The 24,421-nt window shown below is 35.3% G+C and overlaps 1 protein-coding gene across 1 annotated transcript in view; it reads left to right on the forward strand.

Moving 5' to 3' along the window:
• ABCB5 (ATP binding cassette subfamily B member 5) overlaps positions 1-24,421 on the forward strand; it is a 135,026-nt gene that overhangs the window by 88,126 nt on the left and 22,479 nt on the right. The window contains exons 19-23 of the mRNA XM_070615876.1: positions 3,243-3,386; positions 4,300-4,404; positions 4,576-4,653; positions 9,507-9,590; positions 22,181-22,384. Coding sequence (XP_070471977.1) covers positions 3,243-3,386; positions 4,300-4,404; positions 4,576-4,653; positions 9,507-9,590; positions 22,181-22,384 — 615 coding nt within the window. The remainder of the gene's footprint in view (positions 1-3,242; positions 3,387-4,299; positions 4,405-4,575; positions 4,654-9,506; positions 9,591-22,180; positions 22,385-24,421) is intronic.

The raw sequence follows: 24,421 nt of genomic DNA on the forward strand, positions 1-24,421 counted from the left end.
AGGAGTACAAGTTTGGTTTAACTTTCAGAAATTAGTATAATTGCCTTTATTTTAAAAAAATTAAAAGAAAAAACTAATCATCTCAATCAATGCAGAAATCTCCTTTGATAAAATGCACTGTCCATTCCTGATAACTTTAAGGAAACTAGGAATTGAGAGAAATTTCCTCAACCTGATAAAGGACATCAACAAAAAATCTACAGTTAGCATCATAATAAATGGTGAAAGCCTAAGATCAGGAACAAGGCAAGGATGTACATTCTCACCACTTCTATTCAGCATTGTACTGAAAGTTCCAGCCTGTGCAGTAAGGCCAAAAAATAAAAGTCATCAGGATAAGAAAGAAAGATATAAAACTGTCTTTATTCACAGATGACATGATTATCTGTGTAAACAATCCTATGGAATCCACAAAAAAAGTTTCTAAAACTGATCATTGAATTTACCAAGGTTGCAGAATACATGATCAATATACAAAAATTAACTTTAATTCTATATACTAAAAATGAAAAACAGGAAATTGAAATTTAAAAAATAATGTCATATGTGACAGTATCAAAAATATGAAATACCTGGGGATAAATTTGATAAAACTATAAGACCCACACACTGAAATATACAAAATATTACTAAGAAAAATGAAAGAACACCTAGATAAATTAAGAGATACACCATGTATGTGAATAAGATGATTCAATATTATCGTTAAGATATCAGTTCTCTCCAAATTGATTTATAGGTTCAAAACAATTTCAGTCAACATCTCAGCAGGCTTTTTTGTAGAATTTGACAAACTGAATCTAATGGAATTCGAAAGAAAAAGAGGCAAAACAACTTTGAAAAAGAAGAGCAAAGTTGGAGGATTTATACTACCTAATTTCAATTCCTACTATAAAGCTATAGTAATTAAATAATGTGCTGTTGGCACAAAAATAGACAAATAGATCAATAGAGCAGAACAGAGTCATGAAACAGACCCACACATATGTGGTCAATTGTATTTAGACAAAAGTACAAAGGCAATGCAATAGAGAATATATGTAGTCTTTTCAAGAAATGATAGCAAATCAATTAAATATCTATATATAAAATAATTATCCTCAATCCATACCTCAAAGCACAGATAAAAATTAGCTCAAAATGGATTATAGACCTTACTGTAAAACCTAAAATCAGAAAACTTCCATAGGAAAATCCAGTAGAAAATCTTTGTGACTTTGAGTTAAGCAAAGATTTTCTAGATACAAGACCAAAAGTACAATTCATAAAAGAAAAAAATTGATAAATTAGACTTCACCGAAATCAAGAACTTTGCTATTTGTAAAACACTTTTAAGAGATGGAAAGATAGGCCATAAACTGGAAGAAAATATTTGTAAGTCACATATCTGATGAAGAACTTATGTCTAGCATATACAAAGAATTCCCAAAGCATGATAATAAGAATACCAACAACCCAATTGAAAAATGAGCAAAAGATTTGAATAGACATTTGCCAAAGAAAATATGCACAGGGGAAATAAGCATACAAAAAGATGCCTTAAATCATTAGTCATTAGAGAAATGCAAATTAAAATTATAATTGAAATATCACAACACACCTATTGAAATGGTTAAATCTAAAAAGGCTTGCTGTACAGAGTGTTGGTGATGATGTGGAGCAAATGGAACTCCATATTTTGCTGGTGGGAATACAAAATGGTAAACCTACCTGTTACTGTATATCTTTTCAAAAGCAAAAGGATAGATTATTCTATAAGAGCAAGACAGCCTGCCTACATTTACTGGCTCTGTAATATACTAGTCTTATGTCCTGGCACGTGGCAAGTCTTAGTTTCATACAAAATGAGGTAATTTTGTAAAGAATTTGACAAAAAAGAAAATCCATGCTCAGTGCTTGACAAAGAGTTGATATGCAACTTTTAAAATTTCTGTATGTTCTTTTGGACAGTCATCTAACTGGAAAGTGAGGCGCTTTATGATGATGATCTTCAGAAAACTTCAGAAGGAAAGATAATAGATAGTCAAATTATTGAGTAGCCCAATGTAGTTGTGGTTTAGCTATCCTGAAAATAGACTTTACAGGCTTTAGAATTTTAAAAGTTCTGTTGTTCAAAAGATAGAGTTTACATTGTAGTTGCCAGACTAAGATTAAAGCAAGAATTGTAAACTATTTTATAGTCTTTCCTGAAGAATTCTCCGGTTATTAGGTTCATAAATGTCATTACTTCAAGAATGAATGCCATGAAGAAGTTTTAACATATGAAATGCCTACTAGTTCGCTGTCTACTTTCCTATTCAGAATAATTACTCACAACAAATCTATTCACAAGACTTTTAAAGTTTCTGAAATAAATTCGCTATATATTCCGGACAAGACCAAGGAGAGCTCATTATCATATTATTTGTCCTCTTATATTTGTGACTGCTACCTCACCATGTCACCCTCCCAGCATCCAAGAAGGGCTGGCAGATACCAGAACAGCTACTTGCATTGTGCTTTCTCTGTACAAGACCTGGCATTTTGCATAATATAACCCTTCCTCTCTAGTAATAACATGAGCAACAGCTAACATTTATTGGGTACTTCTTATTTACAAATACTGAGTTAAGCTTAATTCTGAAAAAAATCCTATAACATAAGAACTGGTATCACCCCAGAAAAATGAGGAAACTGAGACTTGGTGAATTTAAGTAATATGCTCAGTTGTTGCAGCATTTTACTTGTAAATGGAAACCCCAAAACAAGATTTTAACCAAGGTATCAGAAAAATGTTTCTGTAAATAAGTCACAAAACTGGAAAACTTTCAAACTTAAAATGCTAGTAAAACTTTTATCTTCTTTCTCTGCTTAGTTCCTACCTAGATTTTGTCCTATCCTAGAATGTAATATTCCATCTATTTTAACAGGAGTAAAGAAAAATATGCCTGTCATTTCTTCTATGAGTCTTAGCTATCAGAACATGTGGGTTAATTTGTACTTTTTTAATGATAGCAACTAAGTGAAATGCCAAAAGATGATGAGTTGCACAGATAATCACTTTTGGGTAAGAGGTCATGTTTTGAGGTCATCATCAGTAATATGGGCAGTGAAGTTTTTCTAAGAAAAGTCCTGCTTTCAACTCTACCACCTCTTATATTTGCTGTTTTACATTATAAGTATGTTTAAGATTGGCTAAGCTCTCTCTCTAGGTTCCATTATGCTCTCAAACTGGGGTTTTAACCAAGGTATTTTATTTATAGACAAGTCTTCCTGAAGTTTCTCTATTAAAAATTTTTAAATTAAACAAGTCTGAATGGCCTTCTCTGGTTCTGGGGACGTTGGCTTCTGTACTAAACGGAACCGTTCATCCAGTATTTTCCATCATCTTTGCAAAAATTGTAACTGTAAGTAAAACTAATTCGCTAATATTTTTAGCAATTTTAAACGAAATGTAGCCTGAGAGAACAGACCTGTTGTACTCTGACCCAGCAAGGGGAAAATTGGGACCCACAACAAGTGATCCATGATAGGAAAGTTAACTCACGTTCTCAGGGGATAAGCCAGCCTCTATTGTGAAGTGTTTGGCTGGGCCTTATTGACTAGGCGATCAGTAAAGAAATTGCTTTGTTTTCTGATTTTGACTCCAGTGCTGTATCAGCATTCCAAAGCACTGAAGCAATAAAATAGACAAATACGACTACTATTCTTTCAACTAGTCTGAACAATAGCCATTTTTTATTACCAGCTAGCTCAGAGAGAGGAAATAAGAAGAGTTTGGGATTATGCTCAGGGACCCAGGAGACTTGATGGATTCAACTATCTTGCTAGAGCCGTGTTAAGTCTTCAGTCTCCCACACTTGCACAGCTACACTTTGTCAATATAGATGTCAATATATATATAATTATTAATTTTAGGGACAATTTCTAGGGACATGTATAAAGGTCTCATATGCAGGAAGTACTCTAAATAGAGGAATATTAAGAAACCTGAGTTATTAGAAGTTATTAAATATAATTCAAAGAAATTGGTGGTTTCTTTGACAATATGCTGTGATGATAATAGCAGATGACTAGTTTATCTGATCCCATATTTAATACCTTAAATGAGAGAATTAACAGCAAATTATGTTTTTATCATATGTAATGAATGTAGAGGAAAGAAGAATGGTACACTCTTTTTTCCCCAGAAATGTGTATATAATCTTATTCTTATGTTGAAATTCATTCAAAAAATCCTGGTGGATAGACATTTTAGTTCTTTCTCTTTCTTTTGTATTTTCCTCCAATCGCATGATAAAAAAATCTATTCCTTTTCAGATGTTTGAAAATGATGATAAAACCACATTAAAGCATGATGCAGAAATTTATTCCATGATATTTGTCATTTTGGGTGTTGTTTGCTTTATCAGTTATTTCCTTCAGGTAAGCTTTTAATGAATTAAACAAGTTTGAACATGATTACTTTTTTATGTCAGCCTCTCTGAGTTAAAAATAATGACTAAATAAAATGTAAGTAAATATAATAACTAAATGTTACAAATAAATAGGAAAGAGAATTAAGAATAAATGTAGGGTTCTTTTGTTGTTTTCCAGGGATTATTTTATGGCAGAGCAGGGGAAATTTTAACCATGAGATTAAGACACTTGGCGTTTAAGGCCATGTTATATCAGGTCAGTGTTTTGTTGACTTTTTTCTTACTTTATTTAAAATTTGTTTTTAAATATTCTAGCTTTTAGTTTTTCTTCAAGTCAATTTCTTGACATAATCTTTCCTTTGGTCATTTAAAAGCATGCTTTTTATGTTCCAGGCAGCATCTGATGTCAGAATTCTTATAGTATATTTTTCTAATAGAAGGAAGCCCAAAATTGTTATGTTCAAAAATACAACTTATGGAAAACAGGATTTAGAGTACAGTCCTTGTTCCTTGCATTTATCTTGACAAGTCTTTCTTTTAATGTATAATGTAGTTTTCTGGGATTAGAATGGAAGACCATATTAAAACTGAAAATGAGACTTAAGAGCTATAATATCTTGGAGAATATATTTTAAAAGGAGGAGTTAATTTTTCTAGTTCTCATCCATGTCCACAGCTTAAGTTTTTTCACTTCACACTTCTTAAAGCAGTCAGTTTCTCTGCCCTCATCGGGAGAGTCCTGAATTCAGATAATATCAGTCTAGCTGGCAGGTTGGCCTGCAGCACAGAGATGATCAATCACACCTGTGAAATAACTAAAAATAGGTGGATCAAGTAGTAATCTTGAGAAGTGAGTCTTGGGGGCAAATGGCAGGAATGTCTCAGATTGGCACCTCTGAAGGTCTTTCAGGAGGCTGAGGTGTATTGGGTTACCCTGAAAGCCAGTAATCATTTAGAGGCCTTCACCACATTTTTCTGTCACCAGAACTCACTGTGCAAGAGCAAATAGCTTCCTGCCAGGGTACTTTCTTTTCAGAAATAGAGTGACTGTCACTCCAGCTGAGTCGTCAAAAACAGTTTTTACATCTTGTGACTTCTAGCAGTGGTGCTGGGAGGACTTCCATGTAACAAAACTCCTGGGCCTTTGTGCTCTTAGGGAGCTACAAGATAGAAACTGCCGCGAAGCAGGTGCGCGGATTCCCATAGCAACTCGGCTCTCTGAAGCAGTTGATGCCTAATACCTTCTGCTCAGAAAGGCCCTGTCAGAAACAACTGGAGACACTCCTTAATCCAGAAAATCAAAAATCTACTGGAGGGATCATAAAAATAATTTAATGCCTATACATCTCACTCGTGCTAAACTTTTCTTTTGGTTTCTTTATTTATGAACACTTTATGTTTTTACCTCAAATCTTTGATGAAATAAGATGGAATTTTAATTAACTAACATTGTATTTCACACTTGTTCACAATTTCTGCTCAATTTTGTTTTTCTTTATGAGTTTATGTTTTTCTATGTTCGAGGAAATTTATTTTCAATTTCCAGGAATTTTTGAAAATTTTTCTGAGTGTCTGAATGTTTTAAACAAAAGAGTATATTTAACTTTTCCAAACATTTCTTTGAACTTCCTCTCTAGAGGTTCACAGCATGCTTTTGGCAGAGTCTCAAGGCCACGAACCAGTTTAACCAGTGGATATTGTTGATCTAGTACCCTGATGGTTAATACTGGACATTAATCCTCTGCCTAACATTTACCATATGGGCACCAAGACAGTAACATTCTTGGATAAAGTAGCTTCTGCCCAGAAGAATGCACCAATCTATAAGCCACAAGCTCCAGTCCTTCAAAAAACATACATATAAAAAAACACACAGAGATATTATTAAATTCCCCCATAAATTCAACTGAGCCCCTTTCAACTTATTATTTGCTTTCCTTCTTCATCCTTCAGCCGTCATTTTGCTTATCTTTGCTTTTTTGAATTGGAGGATAAGAAAAGAGTAGTATATTTGTCCTTTTCTTTGTAATATATCTTCCCAATTTCACTTTTGTCTATAGTAAGGAAAGTTCCTAATGTGCAGTTTTGCCTAACTCTTATTACCTGGTTTCTGTCCTAAGATGAGACTTTTTAAGGCTTAGAAAGCATGCTGAGACTTGCAGTGCTTTTTATAACCATTTTGAAAGCTGATTTGAGGTAGAGGTATTTATGGAATTAGGTGTGGTCTTTTTGTAGGTATAAAATTTATATTTTATTTGATTACTTGAGATCTTCCCAGTTGAAAAGAATATTCTAATTGTTGCTGGCTTCAATGGTTGTAAATAATTCATTGCTCATTGTGTTTCAAAGTTAAATTTATGTTTCTTAATGATAAATGATAAATATTGACCTATAGATCTATTGGGTTATAAAACAGATATGAAGTTTATTTTTGCCCATTTCTCTCTAAATTAAATTGGCTAGGGCTTCTATGGGGGTCTCTAAATCATAAGATGATAGCATTAATGGTGACCACTAAAGGATCTCAAAAAGCTACTTCCAAAAGGATTTGAGGTAACAAGTCCTGAAGCAGGAGAAACAGGTAATGAAACTCAACTGTAATGCTTCAGTTAGATGGGAGGCAGAACAGGATAGTTGATTAAAAATTCTGGCATCTGGTTCCCTAGGTTCAAATCCTGGCCTCACCACTTGCCATCTCTGTGGCCTTGAGCAAGTTACTTAATCTCTTATCACCTCATTTTTCTCATTTATAAAACATGGATAATCATAGTATCTACCTCATAGAGTTGTTGTGATGATTAAATGAGAAAATACATAGCAAGTGCTTATCTAGTGTTATATTTTTTTATTTCTAGTAGAATTATTGGGAGGAAAAAAATGGATTTACTAGTATCAAAAAACCTGATAGCCTTACTTACCATCATTTTACCATCAGGAAGAGAGGAAGCAAGCTAATTTTTACTCAACACCAACTATGTTCCAGAAACTCTGCAAAGTGTTTTAGCATATATTCCCTCTGGTGGAAAACAATCCTTAGAGTGTACAATTGCTGACTTGTTGAAAAGCAGCTTTGGACATCTTGCTGATTGAACATCAGATAATGACTAAGACTAGTCACATATGTATCCTATGCCTTTTGTGTTATAGCAAGGTACTGTAGAATCAGGAATGTAATATTCAATAATAAATTCTCTTTCTACATTTTTACTTTATATTGTATCTAAAAATTCTTTGTGCATTCCATGTCGTATTGAAATATAGAAATAATTAGAAAATGTATATCATATCTTAATTTTTTTGAGTGTACAATAAAAAACAGGTAATGTCTTCCAGTTCAAGAGTGCTATAGTTATTATCATTGCTGATGTGTATTTACAATACGTTAGGCCCTTGACTGGGGTTGTTTTTTCAAAGTGGCTACTGTGTAGCACAGATCTTAATCTCTGTAGCATGCCCTTTTGGCATCTAGGACCCTAAACTCTTTGGGACACCTTCCCAATGCATTGGCTTACAGAGTAGTGTTGTCATGCCAGGGTTGTACCCACCCTGGCTCCTGCCATATTCCTACACAGGAGCTTTCTTCTCACACAACTGCGTGATTAATGCACAGCCCTCTGTCTGTATGCTTTTGTTTCCTTAGATGGCAGAAACTAGTTCCTGGGCATTGGGACCCTGGCTGGGTTGTACTAAGCCAACAATTTTTTCCTCTTCGCTCACTAAAAATAATTCATTTTTCAATGACAGTCTCCACGTAGTTTTAATCCACAAGAAATATAAGTGGTTTGAATGAGTGGGAGGAAACATTCAATAGCTAATAAAAGGGGGGCCAGCCCAGTGGCGCAGCAGTTAAGTGAGCATGTTCCGCTTTGGCGGCCTGGGGTTTGCCAGGTCAGATCCTGGGTGCGGACATGGTGCTGCTTGGCACCTCATGCTGTGGTAGGCGTCCCACATATAAAGTAGAGGAAGATGGGCACGGATGTTAGCTCAGGGACAGTCTTCCTCAGCAAAAAGAGGAGAATTGGCAGCAGATGTTAACTCAGGGCTAATCTTCCTCAAAAAAAAAAAAGCTAGTAAAAGGAAATCAGAATTCCTCGAGTGGAGAAGTGCCAAGGAGTGCTGTTTCTATTTGCTATTGAAAATGAAATTGGTTGTAACATTATGCTTTTCTTGCTTGTATTTTTTACCTGTGTTCTTCAGATGGCATACTTCTTGGTTTCAGGGGTTTTGCAGCAGCCTCTCTGCCCCTTTAGCTTCTCACAGTGCCCAGTGCTTGTAAGATCTAGGGGGTAATATGAAGTGCCAGGGAAAATCTTGCCTACGTGGGTCCAAAAGAAAAGGAGATAGACTTTTTAGAAGATGTGGTATATATATATATATAATGGAATACTACTCAGCCGTAAAAAAGAACAAAATCGTCCCATTTGCAACAACGTGGATGGACCTTGAGGGAATTATGTTTAGTGAAATAAGCCAGATAGAGAAGGACAATCTCTGTATGACTCCACTCATATGAGGAATTTAAAAATGTAAACAAAGAGAACAGATTAGTGGCTACCAGGGGAAAGGTGGGGTGGGGGGTGGGCACAAAGGGTGAAGGGGTGCACCTACAACACGACTGACAAACAATAATGTACAACTGAAATTTCACAAGATTGTAACCTATCATTAACTCAATAAAAATTAAAAGAAGAAGAAAATAAGATAGACTTTTTATCATTAATCGGTTTAGGAAGAAAGGTTTGGAAATATTTCTAATTTGTGTTGTGTATTACCTTACTTTTTAAATAGAGTCTGCTCTCCACAAATTACTTGTGGAGTAAAATTACAAATTACTTGGTAGTTTAAAATAACCATTTTTAACATTGATTATTATACAATTTTGTAGCATGGTAATGAGTTCAAGCCGTTGGGCTTAAGTTCTTCAGTTTATGTCTAAGTGTAGATCTTTGTGGAGTAAGAAACAAAAATCATTTGATCCATAGTATTTACAAGAATTAAGTACCTGTGAGTAAGGAGTCAGGTAAATGCCTTCTGACTTACTACAGCAAAATCACAAATCAGAGAAGAATCTTTTTTGATAACCATATGTTAATTCCCTCTTTTCTCTAGGATATCTCCTGGTTTGACGATAAGGAAAACAGCACAGGAGGCTTGACAACAATATTAGCCATAGATATAGCACAAATTCAAGGAGTACGTATATTGCTCTTATTTTTACATGGTGTATGTATGTAGTGTGCATGTATCCACATACACACATGTGTCTGTGCATATATGTGAGCTATAATGAGATGACCCACATCATTAAGGACACCAGGTAAGTCTCAGGGCTAACAGGGAGCTCTCAATGAAAGATGTGAGGAAGCCTTTCAGCTCTGGGTATTTTTAACCAAAAATAAAGATTTAGCACACGTAATATGATAACCAGAGGACTAAAGAAGATATTAAGAATGAGTTAGAGAAGAGAATTTGGGATTAAATAGTAAAAAAGAAAAAGTAACAAAATGATCTCGGCTCCCATGGGTTGAGATACATATTTTAGGGGCCGGCCCTTTGGCTGAGTGGTTAAGTTCACGCTCTGCTCAGTGGCCCAGGGTTTCGCTGATTCAGATCCTGGGCACTGACATGGCACTGCTTGTCAGGCCACGCTGAGGCGGCATCCCACATGCCACAGCTAGAAGGACCCACAATTAAAAAATATACAACTATATACTGGGGGGATTTGGGGAGAAAAAAAAAGAAAAGAAAAAGTAACAAAATGAAAACATGCACACACACAATTTAGAAGTTTTAATAAAAGAAGAAAGTTAGTTTTTCCTTCCCCCAGAAAATAAGATCTTATTTAACATAATGTCTAACAAGTTAGATTCATGTTTACATCCAGAAATGATTCTGTGCTAGTTGTTTTACAAATCAAGTTAAAGAGATATCTGTCATCATGACTGGTCATATTATGTGTAAACAAAATGTTTATGCACCATATTCAAAATCAATGACAGAATGACCAACATAGTGTATGTCAAAGTGATTCTTAAATAAGCATGGGTATTAGGGTAGTATAGAAGAGACAAAGAATAATTTATTAATTTTCTTCAATTATTTTAATAAAAGTAATTTTTATATCACAAATGACATTTCAACTATAATTGAGAAAAGGAGTGCAAAACAAGATTTCCCACTTTTAATTTAAGTGAGATAAAGTTTTCAATCTCTTTGTTAAAATAAGAACTCTAGCAGAGTTATAGACTTTCCTTTTTCCTTAGCATGCATTGGGAGAAAAGGAAAGTCAATGACGCACCTCTGAATGACAGAAAAATCTTAAAAGGGTTTTTCTATTTAGACATTATTGAAAGAAATCAAAGGTGACATAAAGAAATGGAAAGATGTTCTATGCTCATGGATTGGAAGAATAAACATAGTTAAAATGTCCATATTACCTAAAGCAATCTACAGATTCAATGCAATCTCAATCAGAATCCCAATGACATTGTTCACAGAAATAGAACAAAGAATCCTAAAATTCATATGGAACAACAAAAGACCTTGAATAGCAAAAGCAATACTGAGAAAAAAGAATAAAGCTCGAGGCATCACAATTCCTGACTTCAAAACATACTACAAAGCTATAGTAATCACAACAGCATGGTACTGACACAAAAACAGACACAGATCAATGGATCAGAATTGAAAGCCCAGAAATAAAACCACACATCTATGGACAGCTAATCTTCGACAAAGGAGCTAAGAACATACAATGGAGAAAGATAAGTCTCTTCAATAAATGGTATTGGGAAAACTGGACAGCCACATGCAAAAGAATGAAAGTAGACCATTGTCTTACACCATACACAAAAATTAACTCAAAGTGGGGGCTGGCCTGGTGACACAGAGGTTAAGTTCTCACTTTCCACTTCGGCAGCCCAGGATTTGCCGGTTCGGATCCAGGGTGTGGACATGGCACTGTTTGGCAGGCCATGCTGTGGTAGGCATCCCACATATAAAGTAGAGGAAGATGGGCATAGATGTTAGGTCAGGGCCAGTCTTCCTCAGCAAAAAGAGGAGGATTGGCAGCAGATGTTAACTCAGGGCTAATCTTCCTCAAAAAAAAAAAAAATTAACTCAAAGTGGATTAAAGACTTGAATGTAAGACCTGAAACCATAAAACCCTGAGAAGAAAATATAGGCAGTACACTCTGATATTGGTTTTAGCAGCATGTTTCCAAATACCATGTCTACTCAGGCATGGGAGACAAAAGAAAAAACAAACAAATGGGACTACTTCAGACTAAAGAGCTTCTGCAAGGCAAAGGAAACCGTGAACAAAATGAAAAAACAACCCACCAGCTGGGAGAAAATATTTGCAAATCATATATCCAACAAGGGGTTAATCTCCAAAATATATAAATAACTCATGCAACTGGACAACAAAAAAAACAAACTACCCGGTCAAAAAATGGGCAGAGGATATGAACAGACATTTTTCCAAAGAAGATATGCAGATGGCCAAAAGGCACATGAAAAGATGTTTGGCATCACTAATTATTAGGGAAATGAAAATCAAAACTACGATGAGATATCAGCTTACACTTGTCAGAATGACTGTAATTACCATTAAAAAAACCACCAAATGTTGGAGAGGATGTGGAGAAAAGGGAACCCTCATACACTGCTGGTATGAATGCAAACTCGTGCAGCCACTATAGAAAACAGTATGGAGATTTCTCAAAAAATTTAAAATAGAAATATCATACAATCCAGCTATCCCTCTACTGGGTCTTTATCCAAAGAACTTGAAATCAACAATTCAAAGAGATTTATCCACCCCTGTGTTCATTGCAGCATTATTCACAATAGCCAAGACAGGAAAGCAACCCAAGTGCCCATCAACTGATGAATGGATAAAGAAGATGTGGTATATATATACAGTGGAATACTACTCAGCCATAAAAAAGAGAAAATTGTCCCATTTGCAACAATGTGGATGGAACTTGAGGGTATTATGTTAAGCAAAATATGCCAAACAGAGGAGGACAAACACCATGTGATTTCACTCATGTGGAAGATAAACAAACACGTCTGAAGAGAACAGATTAGTGGTTACCAGAGGTGAAGGCAGTTGGTGGGTGGGGGAAATGGATAAAGGGCCATGCATATATGTTGATGGATAAAAATTAGACTATTGGTGGAGAGCACAATGCAGTCTATACAGAAACTGCTGAAGAATAATGTACACCTGAAAGTACACAATGTTATAAACCTTTATGATCTCAATAAAATAATTGGGAAAAAAGCTGAAAAGTTAAATAAAACAAAAAGAATATTTCCATTTTAAAGATAGTCAAATCTAGCAGTCTAGTTCATGTATGAACTAATATTTGCACTTGCCAATGAAAAATATTGTATTTCATGATTTGTGGTGCTTCACCGTTTTAAAAAACACAAATGAAATCTAGTGATCACTGAAAAGTAAAAAAAAAAAAAAATACTGAAATTTCTATTACAGCATTGCTACCAGGGCAACAAATTATCAACTAAAACAGTTCTTCAAAAGTGCATTTTCTTTTGAAAGCTATTCCACAGGACATAGCCACTATTCTAATTTTTGTAACTTTTGCAAGACCTCGTTGTTCAATGTGTACATCCAAGAATAGATTTATATTACCAGAGAATAGAAAAAGTTGGTTACAGCTGTGAATGTTCACATGCATCCATATTGGTTTGGAAAACTAGTTTTATGATGTAGGAAGCACTGAAGAGGAAAGAGGGCATCATCTTCATCTCTTTCTGAAACTCTTTTTGATACTTTTGAAGGCAAGGCTCTACATTTTATTAGATAGTATCTAAATTTTAAAATAGGGCTGAGGAGCTTAGTTTACTGGCCTAAGTGGGAAAAAAAATGATGGATGGAATTTCACTTAATAGTCAAGTAATGAGCATAGCATTAATCTTTCATAGCACAATAGAATTATCTGAATGACAACATCTGTGTTTAGGAATTCCAGGTTTGCTACTTTAGGCAGAAATATCAATCCTTATAGTTCCATTTGAATCGCCATTCCACAAAATTTGCTCTTTTTTCTTTACTGTGTGAATGTTTTTCTTATACTACCTATCATTCAGATCTTTTAAAAATCCAGTAAAATAGGCATTCTTACTAGCAGCTGTATTTTATATGTGAGACATCTTCTCTTTTATCAAGTGTTTTCTTCAGCCAAAAAGAACAAATTAGTACTGAAAGACAACATTACTCTCCTTACATTCAACTGTTTCTAATAAATGGTGTTGTCTCTCATCAAGAGAAATTAATGAGAATATTTGTCAACCTGATTCCTTATAAGCATCTGACTAATACCATTTGATCACTTGAAACTTTCTTGTTGCAATTAGAAAATGTTCTCATAATAATTCTGGCCAAGTCGAATTATTTTCATTGAATGAGAAGTAGTAGCTAAAGAATAAATAGTGGGAATACTGATGGGAGATTGTAAAGTTGCTGAATTTAAAAAGCAAAACAGCCAAAGAAGGATTCAAGAGTGAGATTGTGTCTACTAGCATGTAATTCACATAAACCGTTGCTTTGCCATATACAGGTAGATTCATATCTAACTTTAATGGATGCTCTTTCAATAGTAAGACTTATTTACCAATCTTATTTGTTCGCTCTTTCTTTTCTCACAACCACGCTAGAGATTCATCAGGAAATAATAATTCAGGATTATATTTCCTATTATATCAACTTAAGTAAGACACATTCCATCTCAGTTTCTTCTTCATGTAATTTCAGTTACATTTCATTTTATCAAATATGTTAGGGTGTATGTTCATAAAATAGCTCCTTAATAACAATAAATATCATTTTGAAACCTTTACTAATGACTGAAAACATATGCCTCTGGCCATTTTTAGAAGCTCTGATACTTTGAGAGTCATGAGAAAAACATGTTAGTGAAATAAACTCATAGGATAACATAATTCCTGAAATAGTTGATTGAATAAAACCAATTTAACTGCTATTGTTTCAGCCCAAGGTAATGGCTTATTGCCAGTACATCTGTCAACAGACTATTTTCTCTGTAATATGTAGTTTTATTAAAGGTATAAAGCCATTTTAGTAGATTCTTTGGGAGACTAGATTCCACAAAATTACTAGGTATTGTCTCTGTATATTTTAGCAACCCCTTTTCATCAACCAAAGTCTTACCTCATTTTTGCCACGAGAAAATGTGTTATTGACGCCACAGTGTACACTTGATATACCACTGAAAGACACAATGTTAGTTCTAGGAATTCTTCTCATCAAAACTATAATTATATTTCTCCAAGAAATCATAAAATTCATTGATTGACTCCAAGAGCCTAATTAATTGATTAGGTCAAACTAGAATATCTTTAACTGGGCAGTGTTGACCTTGTCTTTTTTTTTTATGGTATGCTTTTTTTTCTTTTGGTGATGTAGATTGGCCCTGAGCTAACATTTGTTGCCAATCTTTCTCTTTCCTTTTTTCCCCTCCCCACAGCCCCAGTACATAGTTGTATATCCTAGTTGTAAGTCATTCTAGTTCTTCTGTGTGGGATGCCATCACAGCATGGCTTGACCCAGCAGTGTGTTGGTCCGTGCCTAGGATCCGAACCAGTGAACCTCAGGCTGCCGAAGTGGAGCACGTGAACTTAACCAGTCGGCCAAGGGGCCAGCTCCCTGACTTTCTCTCTTATTTTTTTTTTTAAGCCGTTATTTTTCCTTTTTCTCCCAAAGCCCCCCAGTACATAGTTGTGTATTTTTAGTCATGGGTCCTTCTAGTTGTAGTATGTGGGATGCCGCCTCAGCATGGCCTGATGAGCAGCGCCATGTCTGCACCCAGGATTCAAACCCTGGGCTGCAGAAGCAGAGCGTGCAAACTTAACCACTTGGCCATGGGGCTGGCCCCTCCCTGACCTTATTTCTTGATTTAACTTTTGACATGGGAAGTGTATAAAACAGCCTGACATTACTTGTGTTTCAAACAATGTTAGTAATCATTGAAATGACTTTTCCACAGTATAAAGTTGGCATATAATTGCTATTTTGCCTTACAATTTTAGGTTTAATTCATTAAGAAACATTATCAAGTCTACAGCAAAAGCTAATATCCAAAGCCATAGTGGTGAAAGATGGTTCTTGTAAAGAAAAATTTCAAACTCAGACTTGAACTCAAAATGTTGCAGTGAAACTTTATCACTGCTAAACCCTCAAACTGTTGTGTGATAAGGCAAGTCAAGATTTTCAGCTTCCATTTTTAACAAAAATAAAAATAAAGATAGTTAAGTCTATAAGAGCAAATAAACTTCACCATTGACCATAATAGTCCAATAATGTGTGATAAATTCAGTTATTTTCCACAGAATACTTGCTGATGATTAATACAATGAATAAGTTAATAGGCTTTAAACACCTTACATTTTCACAAACTTTGTAAATTTGTTCAACTAAACCTTTTTTTGTGCCATCATAGGTTGTAATATATCTTAGCAGATTCCACTTCAGGTTATACTGACCTAGTTTTTCTCAACTTCTTTGAAAATATGCTCACCTGTAGTTGTTCCACACAGACTATTCATAGCAGCTAACTTTTCAGTCACTTCACACTCAGCATTGGCTCTTCAAAAAGCCAACAATTGATCAATATCAGTAACATATGTCAACCCATAAAGAGCCAGGGAAACTACTCAAAATAATCTACCTTGGTTTTTAATCCACTGTTGATGTTGCTGTCAGTGTTCTCAACTTTTTGAGCAGCTGTTCTCACCAAAAGGTTAATCATCTGATATAAGTTTATGCTCTCTGAGCACATGTCTTCCACTGCTTGCAAGCAAACATGATTTAGTTAACTCACTATCCATAAATGACTTTCTTTGCTTAGTTAATAAATGAGCCACTCAGAAATTTACTTTAGTTTCAGTCTCATTTTCACTTTTTAGTTTTATGAAAAAATTCTGCTGAGATATTCCATTTAAATTTTCTAATTTTTCTGAATGTTGCTTTCCTGTGAATTAGGAATAGAGTGGTGAATGCTTAGTCTGGTAATGTCAACCTATTTTATATATTTTAGTACTATATAATGTCATGGCATAATAGGCACAACACTGAGTGAGGCATCTACTTAGAACATAAAGTAATCCACAGTCCACTGTACCTTAAAAGCAGGACATTCAAAGTCCACTTTTCTCTTCCTTTTTTGTTTTTAGATGATGGATATGCAGTGGTAATTTTTAAAACTAGGATAAAATGTCACAGTATAACAATACATATGTCACTCAACATGCTATCAAATTATAATCACATCACAGATTTGTAGCACTGAACAGCAACTAAGTGAGGAGAGTGACACATTTGGTTTCTTTAGCAACTACTCAACTCCATCATTATACGGGCTAAGACAGCCATAGACAATGGGTAAACCAAAAGGCATGACTGTGTTCCAATGAAACTTTATTTGTGGACACTGAAACTTTCATTTGTAGAATTTTAATGTGGGTCTTTTTTATATCTTCCTTATCTCTTAAGTTTTTGAGTATGTTATATAATGGTAATAACTTTTAATGTCATTGTCTGCTAAGTCTAACATTTGTGTCAGTTCTGGGTCATTTTCAACTGATTGATTTTTATGCTCATTATGGGTCCTATTTTGGGGCTTTTTTACATACTTGGTAATTTTTGACTGGATACCATACATTGTGAATTTAACATTTTGCGGTGCTGGATATTTTTTTATTTCTTAAATATTCCTGTTTTGCAGTAAAGTTACCTAGGGACTTTTTATCCTTTTGGGTCCTGATTTTAAGGTTTATTAGGCAGGACTGGAGCCTACTACCAAAGCAAGACCCTTCTACGTACTCTATCCAGTGCCCTGTGAATCATGAGGTTTTCCAGTCTGTCTGATGTCACCAGGCACTATTCCTAGCCCTCACACATGTACTGCTCGCCTGAATACTCAAGGAGGACTCTGCAGACATCCAGATTTCTCTTCCTGTTTACCTCTCTCCTCTCTGGTGTTCTGTGCTGCAAACTCCAGCTTCCTTGGATTCTCCAAGACTCTCAGCTTTTTTTTTTTTTTCCTTAAAGATTGGCACCTGAGCTAACAACTGTTGCCAATCTTCTTTTTTTCTTTTTTTTCTTTTTCTCCCCAAATCCCCCCAGTACATAGTTGTATATTTTAGTTGTGGGTCCTTCTGGTTGTGGCATATGGGACGCCACCTCAACATGGCCTGACGAACTGTGCCATGTCCGCACCCAGGATCCAAACCAGCGAAACCCTGGCCGCCGAAGCAGAGCACACAAACTTAACCACTCGGCCACGGCCACGGGGCTGCCCCCTCTCAGTTTTATCTTCTCAACTTAGCGAGTCTGTTAGTCTCTGTCTCACTTCACCCTCCCTAATCTGCAGCCTGTAAACTCTTTCAAGGGGTAAACTGGGGCAATCATAGGGCTCACCTTGTTTGTTTCCTATCTCTGCCTTTGGTTGCCTTAGGTCCAGTATCTTGAAAACCATTGGTTCATGTATTTTGTCTATTTTTTGTTTGTTTCAAGTGAGAGGATGAATCCATTCCCTGTTACTCCATGTTAGCCAGAAGCAGAAATCCTACCATATGGAATTTTATTTCTATAATTGCATACTGTTTCCTTCTGTTTATTTTCTTATGCTAGTCATTCCTTTTTGTATGCTGTAATTTTCTTATCAAAGTTGTATTTTCCACATTTAGCATAGTACCTTAGACACAGTAGATACTCCATAAGTACTTGTTATCTGAAGAATTATTTAATCATTACTTTTTGCTCTTAATTTCAAAGAAAAACTTTTTCTTTGTGCGTGTTGCTAAAGAATCTAAGGAAGCTTAATTAAATTTCCTCTGATTCCAGTTCTAAATTCTTTCCAGAGGTACACTATTCATCTAGGTCTTTAAGACCATTTTCCATTTTCCTTCAGTTCTCATAGTATCTTTCAAGGCCAAATGTCTGTTATTTTCTGTTAATGCTTCCTGGAACAAGAAAAGTATATTCAGATCTTTCTTATTCTCTACTATCACCAAAAGGCAGTGTTTGTGGCCTGTCCTTGTCATCATTGACTGAATATTTCAGTAAGTTTCTGGTAGCTTAAACTAAAATTCAATATAGAAAGGTAAACAATCTTATTTCCAGGCAACAGATTAGTACAAGAGTAGATACCCAAGCTTATTGAATAAGCAAGGATATGCAAGTGCAAGTCACTTTGTAGAAAGTTCTTATGTCCCAAACAAAAAGCTCAAATATAAGACTGTCTCATCAAAAGTTTGCCAACTTTACACATGGATGTTTTTAGAAATGAGGTTGATGTGCGTGATCCTTAGACTAATTTTAAGTGACTCTCAAATGTTCATCTAGTTTGGCTCTGTTAAGTCTCTCTACCTCTTTCTCTAACACAATGCATAACCTTATATATAAAACTACAATCCTACGCAGTCTTTATGTCTTTACTTTTTCTATTTTCTACTGCTTTCTTTACTTTCTTTTGATTTATTGTCAAAAATTGTAATTTTTTTAAGTAAATACGATAAAAACAGAGAAAGACAGTGAGAAAAGGAATTATATTATGGCCACCTAATAGGAAATACCCAAACAGAAAAGAATAACTGCCTACTAGATATGTTTTATACTTTTGACAATATAGATATATAGTGCCAAGAGCTGAGATCTGAAAAAAGAAAAGTTGTTGCCTTCAAAATATGAAAAGAAACTAAACAGAAGAAATTAATAATTGTATAAAGGCCTACAAAACATAACCTATCAAGTAATGGATGGCAAGTCACTTCTTAGTAATATTTAGATAAATTTTATATTAAAAGAACAGTGAATATCTTATTAACAGAACTTGATTTGTAATTTTAAAAAACACTTCCAACTATTTCATAGCAAAATGTATGTATGTTTTATGCAGCTGTAGGAGCATTCAGTAGTTAATGTGATATGGTGGGCCGGGGGCCTCCAACAGTCAAGTGCTTAAGTTCCATAGCCTCTCCATCCAGATATGTGCTCTGTATAACTCTGAAACTCATGGCGGGGGTGGGAGGAGAGGAGCAAGTAGAGTGCATTAGTTTTCTAGGGCTGCCAGAACAAACTACCACAGACTGGATAGCTTGAAACAGGAATTTATTTCCTCACACTTCTGGAGATTAGAAGTCCAAGATTAAGGTGTCAGCAGGATTGGTTTCATTCTGAGTCCCCTCTCCTTGACTTGTAATAGCTGTCTTCTTGTTGTGTCCTCATATGGTCTTTCCTCTGTGTGAGTATGTCTACATCCAAATTTCCTTTTCTTATAAGGACACCAGTCATATTGGAGTAGGGCCCACCCTAAAGACCTCATTTTAACTTAATTACTTCTTTAAAGACCTCATCTCCAAATATAGTCACATTCTGAGGAATTGGAAGTCAGGACCTCAACATATGAATGGCGTGATGGGGTTGGGGAGAACGACACAATTCAGCCTATAATATACAGCATCGTTTATCTCCTCATCATCTTTCAAGTCAGGGTGTAAGTCAGCATTATGTACCAAATGATATTTCTATTTCAGCCTCATAGGTCTTAGAGTTCGTGTGTAATACCCTAAGACACTTAAAATAGGTTATCTGTCTTAGTTTTCAGTGTCTGGTGCTTTGTTTTGTGTTTGCTGTTGTTATTTGTTTTTACTTTTTTGGAGTTTTCTTTGATAGTTTAGTGAGAAATTGGGAAATAACAGATAATTGCCATATGCAGTCTTGAAACTGAAGCCACAAGTTTTTTAGGAATAAGGCAGAGCCCTGGGGGGAGAGAGGGCTTTTTATTGTTGTTATTTCAATGACTATACTAATTTGAGGGTACTTTAGTGAAAATTGATATAATCTTTTAGAGAAGCAATTTGAGAATATCAAGAATTATGAGTATATACCCTTTAATATACAACTCCAGTCTAGGAATTTAACATTAAGAAGTAAAAGATGAGCACAAAAATTTTGCATAAAGATTTTCGTTACATTTTTATTTTTTATAGTGAAAAATTGGAAGCAATCAATGTTTTCTGAAGATTATTTAATGACTCAAGAAAAAGCTTGCAATATAATGCGAAGGGATAAAAGCACGATACGAAGCTACATACACGCTATAATCTTAATCTGAATGTGTGTATGTATTTATGTCGGGAAGGATGTAAATTTTAACATTATCTAAACTTTTTCTAATTGTCATGTTTTCATAGTCAGAACAAAATATATGCTTTAAAATGAGAATTGATATTTTAGTTGGTTATATCTGTGTTTCTAGATAAATAGGGGTCTCATTCTTTCATCCCAGCACCAAGGGAATTAACATTTCAGTTTATTACCTATAACATGTCCCACTGAAAGTTGATTTATAAGACATGAAGTTCTTTTAAAACAGATATTATATTATTATGTATTATTGTATATCTAGAATAATAGATATTATTATAAAGATATTTCTACTTATTTTAATATTGTTTCCAAATTTCTTTTGTTACCTTATATCATGGTATTTCTAACTCCTTTTTTATCTTGATATTGCTTCCTTAGAACTTTGCTCAGTGAAAACGAGTTATAAAGTGCAGAAAAAGGAATGCAAGATATCATGTCTAAAGTATACACTTTAATGAATATCCTCAATCATTCAGTCCAATGCTACTAGGGTATAGTGGCTGAGTGCCAGCCTTCCATCATTGTAGGGAGAAGGGGCAAGGCTGAGTTTTGGAGCCCACATGTGGTGAGTTGGGCATCCATGTGTGGCGGCAGCCTGGTATGTAAAAGCTGGGCCAGAACAGAGTGAGGAGGGCATCCATGCAGGGGAGAGGCAAGGACCATGATAGCAGATTGGTTACATACAGAGAGATTGATCACATAAATCTGTTAAGGAAACTGGGAGCCAGGTTCTCACTGTTGAAGAAGGGGATAACAAATATTGGAAGAAGGCTGGAAATAACCTTGTAGTGTTGGATTGGAATAGGAGGTATTGATGTGAACTCATGGATTTCAAGAAATATAAATAGAGAAATAAATATAGATTTCAATGTGTGCTTGCATCTGTACACACACACACATTCCCCAGTTCTGTCCACTGACATTCCACTAATAATGAGCACAGCTAGCACCATATATTGACTTCTAAATAACATTCTCCACCCAAAGGAACCAGGACTCCTTGGAGAAATGACAGATTCCAGAGGTAGGATCTAAAAAACCTTTTTGTGTCAGAAAGTAAGGACAGGGACCAGCCCAGTGGCGCAGCAGTTAAGTTCGCACATTCCGTTTCTCGGTGGCCCAGGGTTCGCAGGTTCGGATCCCGGGTGCGGACATGGCTCCGCTTGGCAAACGCCATGCTGTGGTAGGCGTCCCACATATAAAGTAGAGGAAGATGGGCATGGTTATTAGCTCAGGGCCAGTCTCCCTCAGCAAAAAGAGGAGGATTGGCAGTAGTTAGCTCAGGGCTAATCTTCCTCAAAAAAAAAAAAAGAAAGAAAGAAAGTAAGGACATATTTAAAGAATGATAGGGACATATCAAAGGACAATATCGAACATAAGGTAGACAAAGCATATTTACTCCTTAGTACAGAGCATTTTTAAAATATGGGTATTATTTAATCTCTAAGTATAAACTCAACATAAAAATCTAAGCAGAAATCCTTAAAAAAGAAAGCCTACCTTGGTTTGCAAGATACTATAATAGCAATTCTTGTAAATTTAAAATTAACTGACTTTTTTTCCAAAATATGTCTGATTATAGGCAACAGGCTCAAGAGTTGGTGTCTTAACACAAAATGCAACTAACATGGGACTGTCAGTTATCATTTCCTTCATATATGGATGGGAGATGACACTCTTGATTCTGAGTATTGCTCCAGTACTTGCTCTGACAGGAATGATTGAAACCGCAGCAATGACTGGATTTGCCAACAAGGATAAGCAAGAACTTAAGCGTGCTGGAAAGGTAAAATAAAGCCTGTTGTTACCATCATAACGTTTTAAGAGAAAAACAATCAGAGCTCCCATCTTTATGATATGTTAACTTCCTTTCTCAGGAATTTGTAAAGTGGCGTAAATGTATTGAAAGGCATATAAACCAGTTTAGGAAGGAATGTAAATATGTTATCGCAATGCAGTGCATGATTTAGAGCATAGATTCTAGGGACAAATTAGCTGAATTAGAATCCAAATTCTGTCACTAAAAGAATGTATGATATGAGCAAGTTATGTCAACCTTTCTAGACTTCAATTTCTTCCTCTGTAAAGTGGGAATAATAGTATTATCCACTTACAGATTTTTTGAGCATTACAGAAAACGTTTAGCATTATTCTATGCAAAACACTTAGAATAGTGTCTGGAAGACAGTAAGCACTTAATGTCAGCCATTATTACTGTTATCATATCATGGGAGAATTTGCTAACATTGTGATTCCCATTCTCTGATTATTGAATAATAAAATTTTCTTGAACAATTCTAAGTATTTTATTTTTCAAAATAAAGAGGAAATATAATAGATACTGAATACAAGGCAATGCACTGATAACGATAATGCCTAAAGCAAGGTTTTAGAGACAAGGACCCTTTTTATACTGACCAAAATGAACGATTTATTTAATTACTTGGAAAGTGCCTTGACATATTTAAGCTTCTCAGTACCAATCATATTCATAAAAATAATCATCGTATTAGAGATTTATGGAAACATTAGTATTGCAGTATCATAGCTTCTAAGAACTGAGAGAAATGTCATTTGATCCAACCACTCACCCAAACCCAGAGGAGGAATTCCCTGTACATCCTCCCTGTCAAGATTCATCCATCTTCTACCCTCCACTGGCAATGCATTATTTTCCCAGCGCCTGTCCTTGGATAGCCTTAGAGGGCAAGCAGTCCCTTTTTTTTCTTTTTTTTTCTTGGCCTTCTATCCTGCTCTTCTTAGCTTTCATCTTGGTAGATGTCCAAAGCCTGTTTCTCATGACAGCCCTTAGGAAGTTAATATCATGTAAAGGCTGCATCTTCTCTTGGCCATCCAACCCCATTATCACATTGGTGAATATTCTCTTAATATAAAAATGATTTTAGTATCATTTATGATCTATCGCAGTTGACACATTATAAATAGCATTAATATTTGTGAATAGGGATGCCAAGCACATGACTCATCAAAATCTGGTTTTCGTGACCCTTGGACCTTTCCACCTTTCTTGCACTAGATAATCACCCTAGGAATGTCTGCTTGGGCAGTACAGACTAAACTACTTAACATACATTCGCCTCAAGGACAGTGAAAAGTTGTTTAGCCCTGCCCGTGTGCAAATTATCACAACTTCTAAATTAATGGGGCCCTAATTATTATATTTTACTCATCTTAATTTTTATGTCATAAACTCTAGTTGTATATGTACCCTTTGACTTTTCCTTTTGTATTATTAGAGTGACCTCAGGCTATACAATCAGTAACTCCAGTCAAATAGGCAGTATGTGCCTTTCCCAGTAGCTTTTAATCAGTCGTTTTACCAAATACTGAAACTTAAAATACGGACCCATAAACATATTGGTCCTTCTTCAGTTGCCTGTGTAGATTTGGACAAATCATCAAATGTTTTACTTTTCAGACTTAAAATGGCCATATTGGTGAAAAAAAAAAAACTATTTTCTAAGGTTCTGTAGTAATATTACTCCTTTCTCCATTGTGATCACAATATTTTTTTGTTCATTTCTTTTTTTCTCAAGCTTTCAGCATTCTTATCCATTTTCCTTGCATACGACAGAATATGTTACAAATGGAGGTTTTTTTGAGTTTAGTTTGAATTAATGAGAATTTAGAACAATGCAACATCCAAATTTAGAGCAGAATTCCAGAGGTCCTGCTCACAGTCCAGAAATCTAGTTCTCTCCTGTAACCCGAATTCTCCTTCCAATAACACTAGGTATCCACCTAGGTCTTCCTCTGTGCTACAGTCCACTCTGCCAGTCTGGAAACAGAATGTGAAAGCAGG

This window comes from Equus przewalskii, chromosome 4 (genome assembly GCF_037783145.1).
Source record: "Equus przewalskii isolate Varuska chromosome 4, EquPr2, whole genome shotgun sequence".
Lineage (NCBI taxonomy): Eukaryota > Metazoa > Chordata > Mammalia > Perissodactyla > Equidae > Equus > Equus przewalskii.